Raw genomic sequence first — 15,234 nt, 5'->3', positions numbered from 1 at the left:
ATATTGTATTAAATATATCATTGTCTTGTAACCCATAACACAGGCTATATATGCTTAACTTGGGGCAAGATAATTTGTGTAAAAAGTGTGTCAACATTATATTATATATATATATTATATTATTAAAAAAATCAACAATTAAAATTTTTGGGGTATAAGAAATAGATGACGATCGATTCTCAGACCTACCAAATATATACTAAAATAATCATTATATTCGATTTGCCTTCTTGCAACTCTATTGCGTATGTGATGATGGAATAAAATAATATTAAAATCGCGACACAAAAATATGTGTTGATCGTAGGGTAAAAATTTTAAGTTTTATGTATTTTTTAATGATGAATCATAATAAAATAAAAAAAATTGTCAAAAACATAAAGAACAAAGGCGAAATCTTACCTGACTGTAGGAATAACCGTCTAAGGTTAGGATAGTTACAAAATAAACTTCGTAGATAAATTGACTTGTTAGATAAAATTGTATTGCAAAAGGAACCGGGGAAATAAATAAAATATTTATTTCATTTTCACATTATATGCTGTCACGACTATGAAATCACACCCATTTTAGGTTAGATCAAGGAAAGCTATCTGTCAAATGACTGACAGCGATGAGCGAGTGATCAATGAGTTTCTAATTTCTATACCTGTCACCTATGATCTACCTAATGCTAATAATACCTATCAATTATAGTTACCGCTGTTGTGTTGTTTTGTGCTTTCTTTATTTTAATAAGTAGTTTATATTTTACCTGGCTTGGTTTTGGACTTGAATAATATCTTTCTCTCGTTTTAAACTCTGAACCTCATTTTGAACTACTTCTGCACTCCATTACCGAACTATAATTATGCCCCACGATTTGGTCTAACGTACGCTGTTTATATAACAATAAACAAAATAAAATATTTTGCTTGTTTAATTTACCTACTTCTACAAAATAAGATCTTGGATCGAGAAAAAGACATTAGAAAACTAGGTACTTATTTTACCAGTTTTTTAAGATTATAAAAATGGAAGTACTTAGTTTAAAAGTCGACCCGAGCCTTAAATTCGGTCGTAGGTTAGGGACACTAGAAGTACCTACGACTATGGATTGCGCATTTGACTTCCCTCTTATAAAATTACTTATAAAGCTATGGACAACCAACTCTGGTTTGTTGCAAATAAACTGTTATTATCATTGCATCAAGTAACAAGTTTCCATTTTATCATAATATAATACTCAGAGTTGTTGACCGTAGACGTTAGTAATTAGGTATTTATTAACTATTTGCCTATGGTTACTAGTTCCTATCCTTAAAGATTTTTGGAATTGGTGTTATTCAGGGTTATTGTTGTTGGAACATGTTAGTTGGAATGTAATAGAAAAGTATAATATAGTTAGAACGGTAAAGTAATAAAAATAAAACCCTGACCTAAAAACTCAAACAAAATAATCATTTATTTCTCCATTATCCCGGTTCCAAATTAAAAATGAATAATGTCAGTAGATGCAGAAAATTATAGAGAATTAATTAGTACACGTCAGTTCTTAAGACGCTTCCATTCAATTTCAAATATTTTGTAGTATGAAACTTCGCCATTGTTCTTTAGGGGTGTGTCAGCAGGGTCACTTATCTGATTCTCAGACCTACCCGATATGCAATTAAAATTTCATACAAATCGGTTTAGCCGTTTCGGTGGAGTTTGGTAACAAACACCGGGACACATACATTAGATATTCCTTTTATGATTACTTCATACATTCGTTCGTAATTTCTGAATTTCGTATCGTTTGCTTAAATTACCTTCACACAGTATCTTGGCATCGGGAGGGTCGGGTTTCTTGTACAGCGTCAGCAATGTATGCAGTAGTTTCGCTCGCCTGGAGTCAGCGGGCGGAAGCAACACCACCGCGGCAGATAACAATGCCGCCGATTCATTGCGTCGTGCCAACAGCGTGTGCGGCAATATCTAAAAGATAAAAAGGTAATGTGCTTTGTATAAATGATTTATTATGATTATTTCAACCGAAATATGTCCACTGCTGGACAAAGGCCTCCCTTAAGATCTCCACGACGATCGCGCTGCCCTCATTCAACGTATTCCGGCGATCTTGACCAGATCGTCGGTCCATCTTGTGGGGGGCCTACCAACACTGCGTCTTCCGGTACGTGGTCGCCATTCGAGGACTTTACTGCCCCAACGGCCATCTGTCCGTCGAGCTATGTGCCCTGCTCACTGCCACTTCAGTTTCGCAATCATTTGAGCTATGTCGGTGATTTTGGTCAATTATTAATTTGGTACTTTAATCAATTCAAAGCAACTTCACCAACACCTTAAGTCTATTAGTAGATAGATCACAATCAGGGCGGGCTTCTACGAGGCGATTAAACAATTTCAAGACTCACGGCACGGGCGCCGCAGTGCGTGCTACCACCGCGCGACACGCGGGAATACCAGGCTCCTTTGCACATGGTGCTGGCTAGATTATGGGTACCACGAGACTTAACATCTTATGTCTCAAGGTGACGAGCGCGATTGTAGTGCCGCAGATTTTTTTTTGGCTTTCCAAGAATCCGGAGTGGCACTAATTATAATGGGCAAGGCGTATCAATTACCATCAGCTGAAGGTCCTGCTCATCTCGTCTCGTATTTTCATTTAAAAAAACCGGCAAAACGTGGGGTGACAGACGGTGATCGGTGACGGTGTACTAATATGTCAGCGGGCACTCTCACGCGTTGCCCTTCCCGCGACGGTCGCGCAAGTAGTTGTCGGACTAAAGTACTACTTACTCGCGGTAAGGTATCAGCTACCAGGAGTAACAGTCCGGGCAGCGTTACAGGCTTCTCACTGTTCACCAACTCCAACAACAGGTCGTTGGATATCTGGCCGCTTACATCCATTCCTTCATTGCACCATCTCATTATTGATTCTTTCAGATTGTTCGGTATTACGCTAAATGGAAAAAAATGTAAGTACACTTGTAAAAATTTTGGTCATTAGAATAGAAAAGAAATTTATTTATTTCCCATATGGACTGAAAAAAAAACAATAAAAGTCATGATCCTACATAAGGTCTTAATAACTACTAAAAAGCTTCGTAATGGGGCTTTGACATGGGGAGAAGAACTGATAAGAAACTTCCAGCCCATCTTCTATATAATAAGGCAGAATACTCAAATACCATGCATTATCTTTTTTTCTTTATGGAATAGGAGGACAAACGAGCGTACGGGTCACCTGGTGTTAAGTGATCACCGCCGTCCACATTCTCTTGCAACACCAGAGGAATCACGAGAGCGTTGCCGGCCTTTAAAGTGTACGCGCTTTTTTTGAAGGTACCCATGTCGTATCGTCCCGGAAACACCGCACAAGGAAGCTCAAGGAACTTTCTCCTTCGTACTACGAGGAAAACCGCACTGTGGAGGACCGCCACACATCCAGATGGTGGGGATGATATCCTAATTTGTGGCGTGTCGTGCGAAGGTGGAATTCGGCGGCAGGAATCAGGTTGAACAGCTCTTCGGAACACTCCCCGTGATAAATGCGGTAGAAGACAAACAATGAAGCGACGCCTCTACGCAACGCCACCTGATATAATATATATAATAATCTTCTATATAATCTGATATAATGTAGTAAGCCTTCTATGTCAAAGAAGCGTTAGTCATGGTTAACTGTCTGATATTTTATTGTAAAAGCTAACCTATTACACAGCAAATACAGTTTATTTTTCTTCAATTGGATGATTTCGAATCACAAATAATGTTTTTTCTAGCATACATTATATTCATATATATGTATGGGGGGGTATTGCACTTTAAGCCATATTTTGAGCCGCAGGAAGCCGAGAGTGCAATGACAAATTCAATTTCCGTTTTATAACCAATTGCGAGGAGACTTTAAAAATATAACAAAGTGTATGTGTGTATGTACCTATAACTCTCTCAATGATTTATTGTGGTATTCATAATGTTTTCGGTTCTTAAAACAATAACACCCTTACAGTAATGGGGGTACGTGAGTGAACTTTTTAGTGCCTTAAAACGCTACTAGGGGACGCTAATCGGACCTTGAGAGATTTGGTTTTTCGTATGTTAGTTTGTCATTACGTTTATTGATAAAACTTATAAAACTCTTTATCAATTTTGTAATTATTTCACCTATGGAAAACTACATAATCATAGACTAAAATCGCCTGTTTATCACAACGTTTTAAGATATTTTTGAAAATCGCCATAATAGAAATTTAGGTACCAAAAATTTGCCTGCACAAGTTAATATTGGACAAGCGCTGCGGTGAAAATGGTCTTTGTTTGAGGCTCTTTCACGCCTAAACCACTGATCGTATCGATATGAAACTACCACCATTCGATGCGAAATTTATCCTAGATGGTTTACGGCTACTTATTTTTTTATTGTATTTGTAATAAGATGAATAAAATTTAATTTACTTCGTTTTAAAATTCGCCCAGCGAAGCGGGCGGGAACGGCTAGTAAATATATAAATAGCATTTCTTTATTATACCCTCATGAGAAGTTCATATATACCTATCAATCCACATTTCCTTGGAGTTCTCGACGACATTGTACTCCAACTGAAGCCTAGTCCACTCCGTGGCGTCATTGATACTGAGCGTGTCTTCCAAGGTGGTAATGCTCCCGGGTCGCAGTGGGGAACCTCTGCTGCTGTCAACGCCTGGCTCAAACGAGCTGGTATTCGAACCTCCTTTTTTTACTCTGAAAAATGTTCTTGTGAGAGATACTGATCCTTAACGTTTGGTAAATGATACTTTTGATTAGTGAGGTCACACACACACACTTAAGCTGAACGTCCACTGCTGGACAAAGGCCTTCCGAAAGATCCCTATGACGATCGATCTTGACCAAATCATCGGTCAATCTTGTGGATGGTCTACCACTACTGCGTCTTCCAGTAAGTGGTCGCGATCCAGAGGGTTTACTGCCCCAAAAGCTATGCGTCGCTATCCTGTCGCAATCGTCCGGGCTGTGTCAGTGACTTTGGTTCTCCTACGGATCGCCTCATTTCCGATTCGATCGCGTAGGAAAACTAGCGAAGCCGCTTCTCTGAGCGACTATGAGCTTTCTTATGAGGCACATACCCCATATAACCTGAGAGTTGAACAAGATAGACCAAAATTTACGACCTATGCGTACTCGAACGGTTGGCTCTGGTGGAAAGAGCGCTCGGAGGGAGTTCGAGTGGTCATTATTGTAGTTACAAATTAAATTTGTATAATTAATCCCACGTGTGAGGGTTATTACTTTAAAAATAACAAATTGTTTAGAATTGAAAGAGTGACATCTCAATCTCCTAATAATAGGCAATTATTGGGGTTGAGTAGGTTATCAACTGTAAAGTAATTTGTTATGTTTTAAAGTGATAACCCTCACTTCTGGGATTAATTATACAAAACTGGAAGCAAAATTTTATGAACGATGCGGGACTCGAACCCGCGACCTTTCGTCTTCAAACTTTGTTCCCAGTTTTAATTTAATTGTGTAATTTTGTACTTGTTAAATACATGCAAGTATATACGGCGCCTATTTCTGTCGTGAAGCAGTAATGTGTAAACATTACTGTGTTTCAGTCTTAAGGGCGCCGTAGCTAGTGAAATTACTGGGCAAATGAGACTTAATATCTTATGTCTAAAGGTGGCGAGCACAATTGTAGTGCCGCAATTGTAGAGCAGAACTATTGGGCTTTTTTAAGAATTCTGAGCGACATTACATTGTAATGGGCATATCAATTACCATCAGCTGAACGTCCTGCTCGTCTCGTCCCTTATTTCCATAAAAAAAGTAAGTTATTGATGTGAAACATCTAGTCGGGACTACACTTTGGCAGTAAAATAGACCGTCACGGCAAACGGTTTGACACTTTCTTATGCGCGCCCTCAAGCTATATATATCATTGAATGCGAACAATTGAATTAATCCATTGTTTATTTATGAATCGGTATATACACCGTTATTTTAAAATTACCAAAACGAACTAGTTTAGTTAGTTGTCTATCTTTACTGAACCATACTGACTGACAAAAATTGCACATTGAAGGTTATCACTTTAATAATAACAAATTGTTCTACTGGCATAAATATTATTGAGAACCAAATACACTCCACTAGGACAGACAATCAAGACAAGCGACCCGGTTATTATTTATCTCTATAAATTTTCCTTTAAAGTGGTATATACAGGGTCTGTCGTAAATAATGCATAATGCATAATCCGATAAGTGGAGGTAGCCCCGATGTCAGGCTACAATAAAATCTCGTTTTTACGTCAGTTTTACCAACAGTGTAAAAATGATGCATACTTTTAGTTTTTTTCTAAATTTTTGTTCCTTTGATCATTCAATCGGTTGCCATTTCTTTAAAATTAGATATTTTTGTGTATTTTTTTTGGCATCGTTCTCCTAAAGACTTGTTTTATTAAATTTAATTACATTTATAGCCGTTGTTATCGTAAAATATTATTAAAACTAACATTTTAAGTAATTTATTTCCGTTTTTTTGTAATTACTTGTAGTTTAGACCCTTGATTGTGAAAAAAAAAGTATGGTGCTATAGCTGCCCATACCGAATATGTGTTACACGTGATAAAACAAATATTTTGCCCATCGTCTTAATTTTGTCAAAGATTTTTTTATTCTCGTGGGTGCAATTTATGTCATCACGCTCTTGTGACGCCAGAGGACTCACAAGAGCGTTGCCGACCTTATAAAGCGTCGAATAAAACAATAATATGTTACGAGTCAAGTGAAGTGAGCAGCGGGTGTCTGAGAGGTGGCGCTAGTGTAGCGGTGTGAAGTGTGGGCGAGTGGAGAGGGGTGGCGAAGTATATATAATGCCTTGCTCGGGATTAAATTGATTATTCTGCAGTGTTTAAAGTGTTGGTAAATAATTCCGAAAGTGTATATTTGAAAGTTACAAGTTATAAATATAAAATCTGTTCATAATACAGTGGTTTGTGTTGAAATACTGTTTTTATTTTCCCTGAGTGCTTAACAAATAAATCACCGCGTCATCTATTGCGATATCGACGCTTATTAGCATATTATGTCTATTTTCCTTCGTATTTATGGTCGCTGAGGTGACAATTGACATTACTTGCGGGTCGTTTAGCTGTTCGTGCAATAGTATATATGACCTACTATCGAAAAATTTCAATCGTGACCCACCTTAATGTCATTTTGCTACAGTCATAATAAACAAGTAGGTCGAAATTCGCTTGAACATACATTTTTCAAAGTAACTGTTACCATTTTATTAGACACTCACAGTCCACTTATTGTCATACAATCTTTTTCGTGCAAATATACAAAGCTGTGGAATGCACTCCCTTGTGCGGTGTTTCCGGGACGATACGACATGGGTACCTTCAAAAAAAGCGCGTACACCTTCCTTAAAGGCCGGCAACGCTCCTGTGATTCCTGTGGTGTTGCAAGATAATGTGGGCGGCGGTGATCACTTAACACTAGGTGACCCGTACGCTCGGTTGTCCTCCTTTTCCATAACAAAAAAAATATAAACCTGTTTTTATGATTTTAAAAGAATTATCAACAAAGTGGACCATGAGAATGGAAAAGGCCATTGAGAGAAACAGGAAGTTAAACCGAGAAAACCATTTTCCAGAGTTTTGAACACTTACCTAATCTAACTGAGAATTCGCAGGAACCTAATAATTACAGTGCCATCTACCATAATAATTTAGTCTTGTACATTTAAAACTTTTCGGCTGCGTTCTGTGGTCTATGTTATCTAGCTTGACATGTCATTCAGTGAGTACCTAGAGTCTAACAATATATTTTTTTTATGAAAATAAGGGACGAGACGAGCAGGACGTTCAGCTGATGGTAATTCATATGCCCTAACAGTGCCGCTCAGAATTTTTGAAAAACCCAAAAAATTCTGAGCGGCACTACAATTGCGCTCGTCACCTTGAGACTTAAGATTTTAAGTCTCATTTGCCCAGTAATTTCACCAGCTACGGCGCCCTTCAGACCGAAACCCAATAATGCTTACATATAATTGCTCCACGGCAGAAATAGGCGCCGTTGTGGTTCTCTATATCTCTATACAAATGCTTTAAGTTTTCTTTAGTGTTAATTCCGCCAATATTTGTTTTTAAACAATTCGACGCGTGTTTCGCATCTACACGAGGCATCCTCAGGACGTGTTGTCTCGCCAAAATCTGGCACGAGACTTGAGTCTCGTGATTTCTCGTGGAATTAACACTTAAGAAAACTTAAATCATTCGTATAATTATGGATTTCTGCAAAGTAACGCCTACTTCAATAAATTCTCTATATATGCAAACTAATTATATCACCGACAAATTTTTAAAAGTAACAATAGAAACTAAACAAGAAATCATACATACACTGCACAATGTTTGTCATTCTCGATCAATTCGAATTGTTCCGGCGTAGCACTTTGCGTTGAATTACTGCTTCCGTAGTGATTCTCAGTGGCCATATATGTAATAGGTTTCTGGTTGATTTGCTGCTCAAACCTTTCTTGGGCCGTATTTAGTTTTTCATTTGACATATGCAGCTCTAAGCTCTGCTTGTCAGAAGCCGGACTCGTAAGTGTGTTGAGACTTATTATCGCTGCATCGTACAGCTTCTGGAAGTTCATCTTTTCCGTTTCCAGAGCAATTATTTTTTGTTTCAGTAAATTTATCTCCTCCGCTTGGATGTGAAGCTGCGAAATTATAGCGTTTACTCGTTTGCTTAACTACTAAAGCATTTTTTCATTGTCAGTACATTTATGAAAATTTAATATACGTTCACAAAAATCGTCACCTTTTTGCTCTTAATAGTGATTTTCATAATTATAACACTAGAAATAAGGGATTGCTTGTAACTAATTCTTTATAAAATAAGGGTTATTAAGGGTAAATGTATACACTTTTATAATTAAGTCCCAGCCACTGTTCAGGTATTATCTATAAATAAATTTAAATGTTTATAAAAAAAATGGCTCTGTCGTAAATCCTATAACTCCACAGCCGAATATCTAAATGATCGGACAGCCTGGGACTAGATTGTGATTATTTTATAGCGATAGAATTGACTGTACAATATTGTATATTTTTATTGAAAAGAGCGCAAAAAAAGAATGCTGGGAGAGTTTCTTGCGCCATTTCTTCTGTCTCAGAGCGCCATTTTTTTCCGAAGCGGTAGTAGTATCTAGTATATTAGAAATGACATCAAAAAGAGTTCTAAAGGAATCAATTTTGAGAAAATAAATGCCTTTTTTTTACAAATTCCACCACAACGATACCTTATCCGATACTTATCATGTTTCGAAGATATGTTCGACCTGATTCCTGCCACCGAAAACAACACACCAGATACTTGGATATCATCGTATTTTCTGTGATTAACGCGAGTGTTACACATTTAAATAAAACACTTTTAAAGGATTAAAACGCGCGTAATTGTAACTGTGTTCTTACATTAGATTTTTTGCGTAAAAGTTATATTTTTATTTAAGTTAGCCCGGGTTAACTAAAATAAAAAGAAATGCAAACTTACGCAAAAAATCTAATGTAAAAACACAGTTACATTTACACGCGTTTTAATCCTTTAAAAGTGTTTTATTTAATTGGATTTTGGAATAGTGTTTTTGAAGTCGGTTGTTTTTTTGTTATTTTTTTTTAAGACCTAGTGAACAATGATTATCAATATTGTATTTTGTGTAAAGTGAACGGCTTACAAGAACGTGAACACTTTAGGTGTGATCAGTGCTATTTACACGTTATCATGGAAGTATCGTTGCCTAGTGATAATTGATACTTATTTACATCGCAAATATGAAAATAGGGACAAACTGACGAACGTTAAGTTATAGCAACCCTCTTTCTCATCTGGGTTTAAAAAAATACCTAACTGCTACTCCTCTGATATCACTGTCCAAATCGGGTTCTACATTCAAAATACGCAGCTGAAACTGAAATAGTGTTTACATTGCTGCCTATTGACCAATAATATTTTAAAAAACTAGAGTAAACGCAGACATATATGGACATAGCTGTCGAAGATTTTTATGGTGTCATTTGTGGCATGTGCCATTTTTCGGCTTTGATTTTGTATGAGGTGCATTGTCTATATGTATAGAACGACGTAGAAAATTTTACCACTTTGGAAGTGTCTCTCGCGCAAACTATTCAGTTTAGAATAAATGATATTAAAAACCTCAATATCATTTTTGAAGACGTATCCAACAGACACGTATGGGTTGGATGAACAAAAAAAAACTTAATTTGGTTTACAGAATACATCTACTTACCCAGTTTCAACAGTTTAGTTCTTATTGGCTGTGACATACGGAATGACAGACAGACATGAATCTATAAAGGTTTCGTTTTTGCCATTGGCTACGGAACCCTAAAAAAGTGGCGTACAACCCTAGTGTGCTCGGGACAACCCTACATGATTTGCAGTTCAGATCTTGTAATTACCTCATGCACCCAGCTCGCCTCATTCTGCATAGACATATGACAGTTGGCACACACATTCGCTTCATCATTTTCGGTTTGACATTCGGCATCGGAGAAGTAGTCACTATCAAACTGAGTCGAAACATCGCAGCAAGAAGCATGCACGACACTTGTGCTACCTCTGAACAATGATATCAACCCTGGTGGCCTGGGTATGTTTAAACCGACATCATCCCAATCTTCAAACTCCTTCAAAAATACAAGTTATTGTAAATATACACTTAAAAAAAATGTGTGTTTATTTAATTTCACCATTGTGCTGTATAGTTTTCATATTGAAATATCTTCGAGACATACATGAAAGCACAGTTAAGTCAATAAAACCGTATTTATTAATAAAAAAAACTTTAGAATCTCTTTTACGGTCTCTTTTTTGAAGTCATCTATTTGTTATACCATTAGAAGCTAAAGGATCATCTGTTCTTTTTGGTCACTCTGCATATATGTAAATGATCTAGAGAAGAGCTATTTGACCTTATTCCTGCCACCAAATTCCACCTTCGTATGACACACCACAAATTAGGATATCAGCCCCCCATCTGGATGTGGCATTCCTCTACAGTGCAGTTTTCAAGGACCTTTAAACCGCATACAAACAAACTGTAGAATGAGTTTTAACCCGAGTTTCCTTGTGCTGTGACGACATGAGTACCATCAAAAAGTTCCGTGATTCTTCCTGTGTTCCCTCTGGTGTTGCAAGAGAATGTGGGCAGCGGTGATCACGTAACATAAGTTAACCTATGCACTCGTTTGAATAATATCGAAAGAATTTCGCTAGCTCATCAATTTCATATTTCACATAACCTCTAAATTAATTTGCTATACTCAGGATCCAATCAGAAGACGAGAATCAGAGACGCTGTTATTCAATTTTTTGTGCAAAATTGTATATAAAGTAATGTTAAAGACATATTTGAACCTGATTTATAGATACCTGAACATATTTCATTTATTATTAAAATAATTTACATACCTGTTCAGGATTTTCATCCGAAAAGGTAATACTTGTTAATTTGTAGTCTTGAAGTAATAAATACTCATTAATCAGAAAGTTAAGGGCTCTTTTTTCATGCGGTTTCAATGAAGCCTGGTTAAAATTATCCTTTGAAGATTTATCCAAGCCAGTGTCTGTATCTAAAAATTTTGAAAAAATTAAAAATAGGGACAATTAGGAATAATTATTATTGCTGTAACAATAGGGCCCGCTTAATACAACTGTTCGTATAATACACCATTTTAAGCCAGTCCCTGCAACTTGAGACATGTTTTCATACATTTCTTAAACTAAACATGATTTGTCATCCCGTTTAATACACTAACAACAGAAGAACAAGAACCCCTACTGCAGTGTTTTCCTGGATATTCTTCCATTGATGACAATGTGGCAGCCTACGAACTTCAATGAATTGAAGATCTTATTGAGAATGTGAATAACATACAAATAGGAGTCCTAAGTGAGTATGATAAAGACAAAGAGGAGTCAACTGAAATTTTTCTATCGCCTAGGCATTATTCTTTAAATCAAAGCAAAGACACACTGTAAAAGCTCATGGATACGCTCTCTCACCAACGACCAACACAACACCCGATGGATGAATGCCTCAAGCTGTAGACACTTGAAGGAGACGATACCTGCACTGTCGCCCAAACTGACACGTAGACTTATCAGCCTCAACAGACATGACATCCGTATAATGGTGTGTGTCTGGGGCACCCTAACGGGTCACACATCACTAAACAACAACCTTTTCACAATCGGTGTAACGGACAGTCCTAAGTGCAGAGGCTATCTGGCCGAAGACGAAACGGTCGCTCACGTAATCCTGGAATGTGCGGCGGTGGCCAATCAACGGGCAAAAACCTTAACCAATATGAGGTCGCTCCAGGAAGTCTGCGAACACCCCAGGAATGTTCTGAACTTCTGGAAGGAGCTGGGCTGGTTGGAATAACTGACCGTTACTGCACTCAAAATAGACCCATGCTAGTAGTTTAATTGCGGAAACAGGAGCCCCTATACGATACCAACCATACCATACCACACTGTAAAAGTTAAATTATGTTGAAAATCTTGTAATTGCTAATGCAAAATCTTTCTGTCTAACCCAAGTAAGTGATAACATTAAATAACACAATTAGAATTACACTATACATATTTAATTTAATTTATGAAAGATGTATAGTTAAAGAAACAATACAAATATGATATTCGATTTAGATTAGTTCATTGTATTACCCTATCACTTATAATACACTTTGTAGCTTAAGAAACATTGTTGGTAAGGTCCCTGTGAAATTGTCTTAAGCGGGTTTTGCAATGTTTTTTGTGATTTATACCAATTTAAATATATATCATCTTTATATATAAAAATTAATTGCTGTTCGTTAGTCTCGCTAAAACTCGAGAACGGCTGGACCGATTTAATTAATTATTAATTTTGCCTCCTAATTTTGGTCTTGAATTATTTGTGGAAGTCCACAGAAGATTTAAAAGGTGAATAAAAATGAACATGACAGCATTCTTGCTTTTCCTTTGATGTGCCCCGGTCGTTCAGAAATCAGAAAGAATAGTTTAAAATGAATTAGAATTTTTATATCTTTCCAACTTTCTCAGCAGGTAAAATATAAACTTAATTTAATCTCAAATAAAATATGAAAACAAAATTTTTATGAACGATAAATCTTAAGTTTTGTCATAAGAAATAAATATTTTTATAAGTACTACGTGCTTAGTCATGTGTGTACGCGGATGTAGTTGCGGGTATCATCTAGTATACAATAAATAATTATGTTAGGATTACCTGTAACTTGTGTGAGATTGACTCTCAAAGCATTAATAGTTTCTCTTGCCTTTCTTAACTCAAACTCTAACACAGCGACATCAGCCCCGCTTCCCACTCTATCTCCCCCACCTTCTTCAGAGTACCGTGTTGTGTCTAAAGAGTCTAGTGTTGCTACGCTTGGGGTGCGATCTATATACCAAATAAAATATATTAAGATATTATTTATTATAAAAGAATATATCAGTAGAGGTACTAGATATCTAGCCTATAAAAAAATTAAGTATAACTTAAAACAAGTCCCACAAGTCATTGAATACAGGCTGTATTATACACCCCATGTGAATCCCACTGTTAATAAGAAATTATGAAAATCACAGACTTACAAAACTATACTAGCGGCACGCTATGATGGCCGTTTTGACATATTATAATAGTGATGTGAAATGTCAATTTATTCTCGAAAAAAATATAATCAAATCTATTAGTTTTTTTGCAATTAGTACCTGATAAAAAAGGTTTAATAAAACAAAAATATAAATGTTTACTTAATATATTTGAACAAACTGAATATTGGAATGAAAATGAATATACATACTTTATATGCACATAAGAAACATATGAATACAAAAAGAAACGAAGAAAAGGTGTAACAAAAGGCCAGATTTAATCAGATTTGTCCATTCTGCTATTTCCACTGTTGTCACTGCTATCATCAACTACATTAATTATAAGATCGTTTTCTAAAATATTATCTATTTTCTCATCTCTTTCATAATCTTCCATTATTAATTTAACAGTTCTATTCACAACCCTTTCCTAGTCTCCTTTAGTCACATGTTCACAAGCTTCTTCTAATATTTTTAGCATTTTTGCTGTGGTAAATGGAGGTTCTGTATTGCGTCTTACAGCATATCCCTTAATTTGAGCCCACATCAACTCAATTGCATTATATTCACAATGGTAAGGCGGTAACCGTATAACTCTGTGCCCATGTTCTAACACTATTTCGTCAATGACGTATCGGATCTTGGTTGGTTTGTTTTCTTTTAAAAGACATACTAATTCCATTTTTAACATGTTTATGTTTGCATCTACGCCATGTTTTTGAAGCCATGCGACGATGTCAGCTTTCTTTTGGGATTGGGCAGGTGGCTTGTCAATTTGCATCGAGTAGTATGGGGCATTCCATAATTATAATAGATGGTTCAGGGAGGCTACACAACATTGAGGTAAACCATTCAGTAAAATTTTCTACATTCATTTCTTCATGATAGTCTCCATTGGTTTTTGACGCAAAAACCATGAGAGAACCTTCGACAAACCCGGTGATGGTTCCGGCGTGACAAGTTATAAGTCGCGATCCTTTTCCAACAGGAACTTTGGCCGTAGAAGCTGCAGTATCATCGGTCCAAGAACGGTTTACAGCATGGTTAGCATTATGCCATGTTTCATCCAAAAACACAACATTTTGCCAATTTTCAATTTCTTTCACTTGCCGTAAATCTATATCTTGCCATCACGATATCAAATCTTTCCATCAATATTGTGCGTTTGTTACATTGCTTGTATCGAAATCCAACGGTCTTCAAAATCTTCGTTGAAGAACTTTCCCCACCGAAGAATAATCCAGATACCTTCAGTGATAGTATTAACTTATTGGATACTCCTTCCATAAATAGTAGCCGTAAACATGTCTTTGGATGGCATCGGCATCAATGCCTGGTATCAATGCCTACAACTGGTTTTGCTCGTTTTCTCTTTTTTGGTGTGTGATGTTTATATTCTTCTGAGCCAGTCTCGGCATATTTTTCTTTGGTTATTCGTCTAACAGTTCGTTGTCCAATATTAAGCGTATCAGCTACGCGTTCAACCACTGACGTTATAGGTAAAATTGTCCCTTCATTTTGAGATTCACGATCGAAATAGTTACAAAGGCG

At 36.6% G+C, this 15,234-nt stretch overlaps 1 protein-coding gene across 2 annotated transcripts in view; it reads right to left on the bottom strand.

Moving 5' to 3' along the window:
* Nucleotides 1-15,234, bottom strand: part of LOC126972426 (RAB11-binding protein RELCH homolog) — a 37,704-nt gene that overhangs the window by 20,630 nt on the left and 1,840 nt on the right. For both annotated transcript variants that reach the window (XM_050819151.1, XM_050819150.1), the window contains 7 exons: nt 13,316-13,486; nt 11,491-11,651; nt 10,479-10,706; nt 8,394-8,716; nt 4,538-4,726; nt 2,779-2,941; nt 1,791-1,956 (listed from right to left, as the gene is read on the bottom strand). In XM_050819151.1, coding sequence (XP_050675108.1) covers nt 1,791-1,956; nt 2,779-2,941; nt 4,538-4,726; nt 8,394-8,716; nt 10,479-10,706; nt 11,491-11,651; nt 13,316-13,486 — 1,401 coding nt within the window. The remainder of the gene's footprint in view (nt 1-1,790; nt 1,957-2,778; nt 2,942-4,537; nt 4,727-8,393; nt 8,717-10,478; nt 10,707-11,490; nt 11,652-13,315; nt 13,487-15,234) is intronic.

This window comes from Leptidea sinapis, chromosome 26, assembly GCF_905404315.1.
Source record: "Leptidea sinapis chromosome 26, ilLepSina1.1, whole genome shotgun sequence".
NCBI classification, from domain to species: Eukaryota; Metazoa; Arthropoda; class Insecta; order Lepidoptera; family Pieridae; genus Leptidea; species Leptidea sinapis.
The sequence above is the reverse complement of the archived record's forward strand: the minus strand, read 5'-3'. Positions and strand labels throughout refer to the sequence as shown.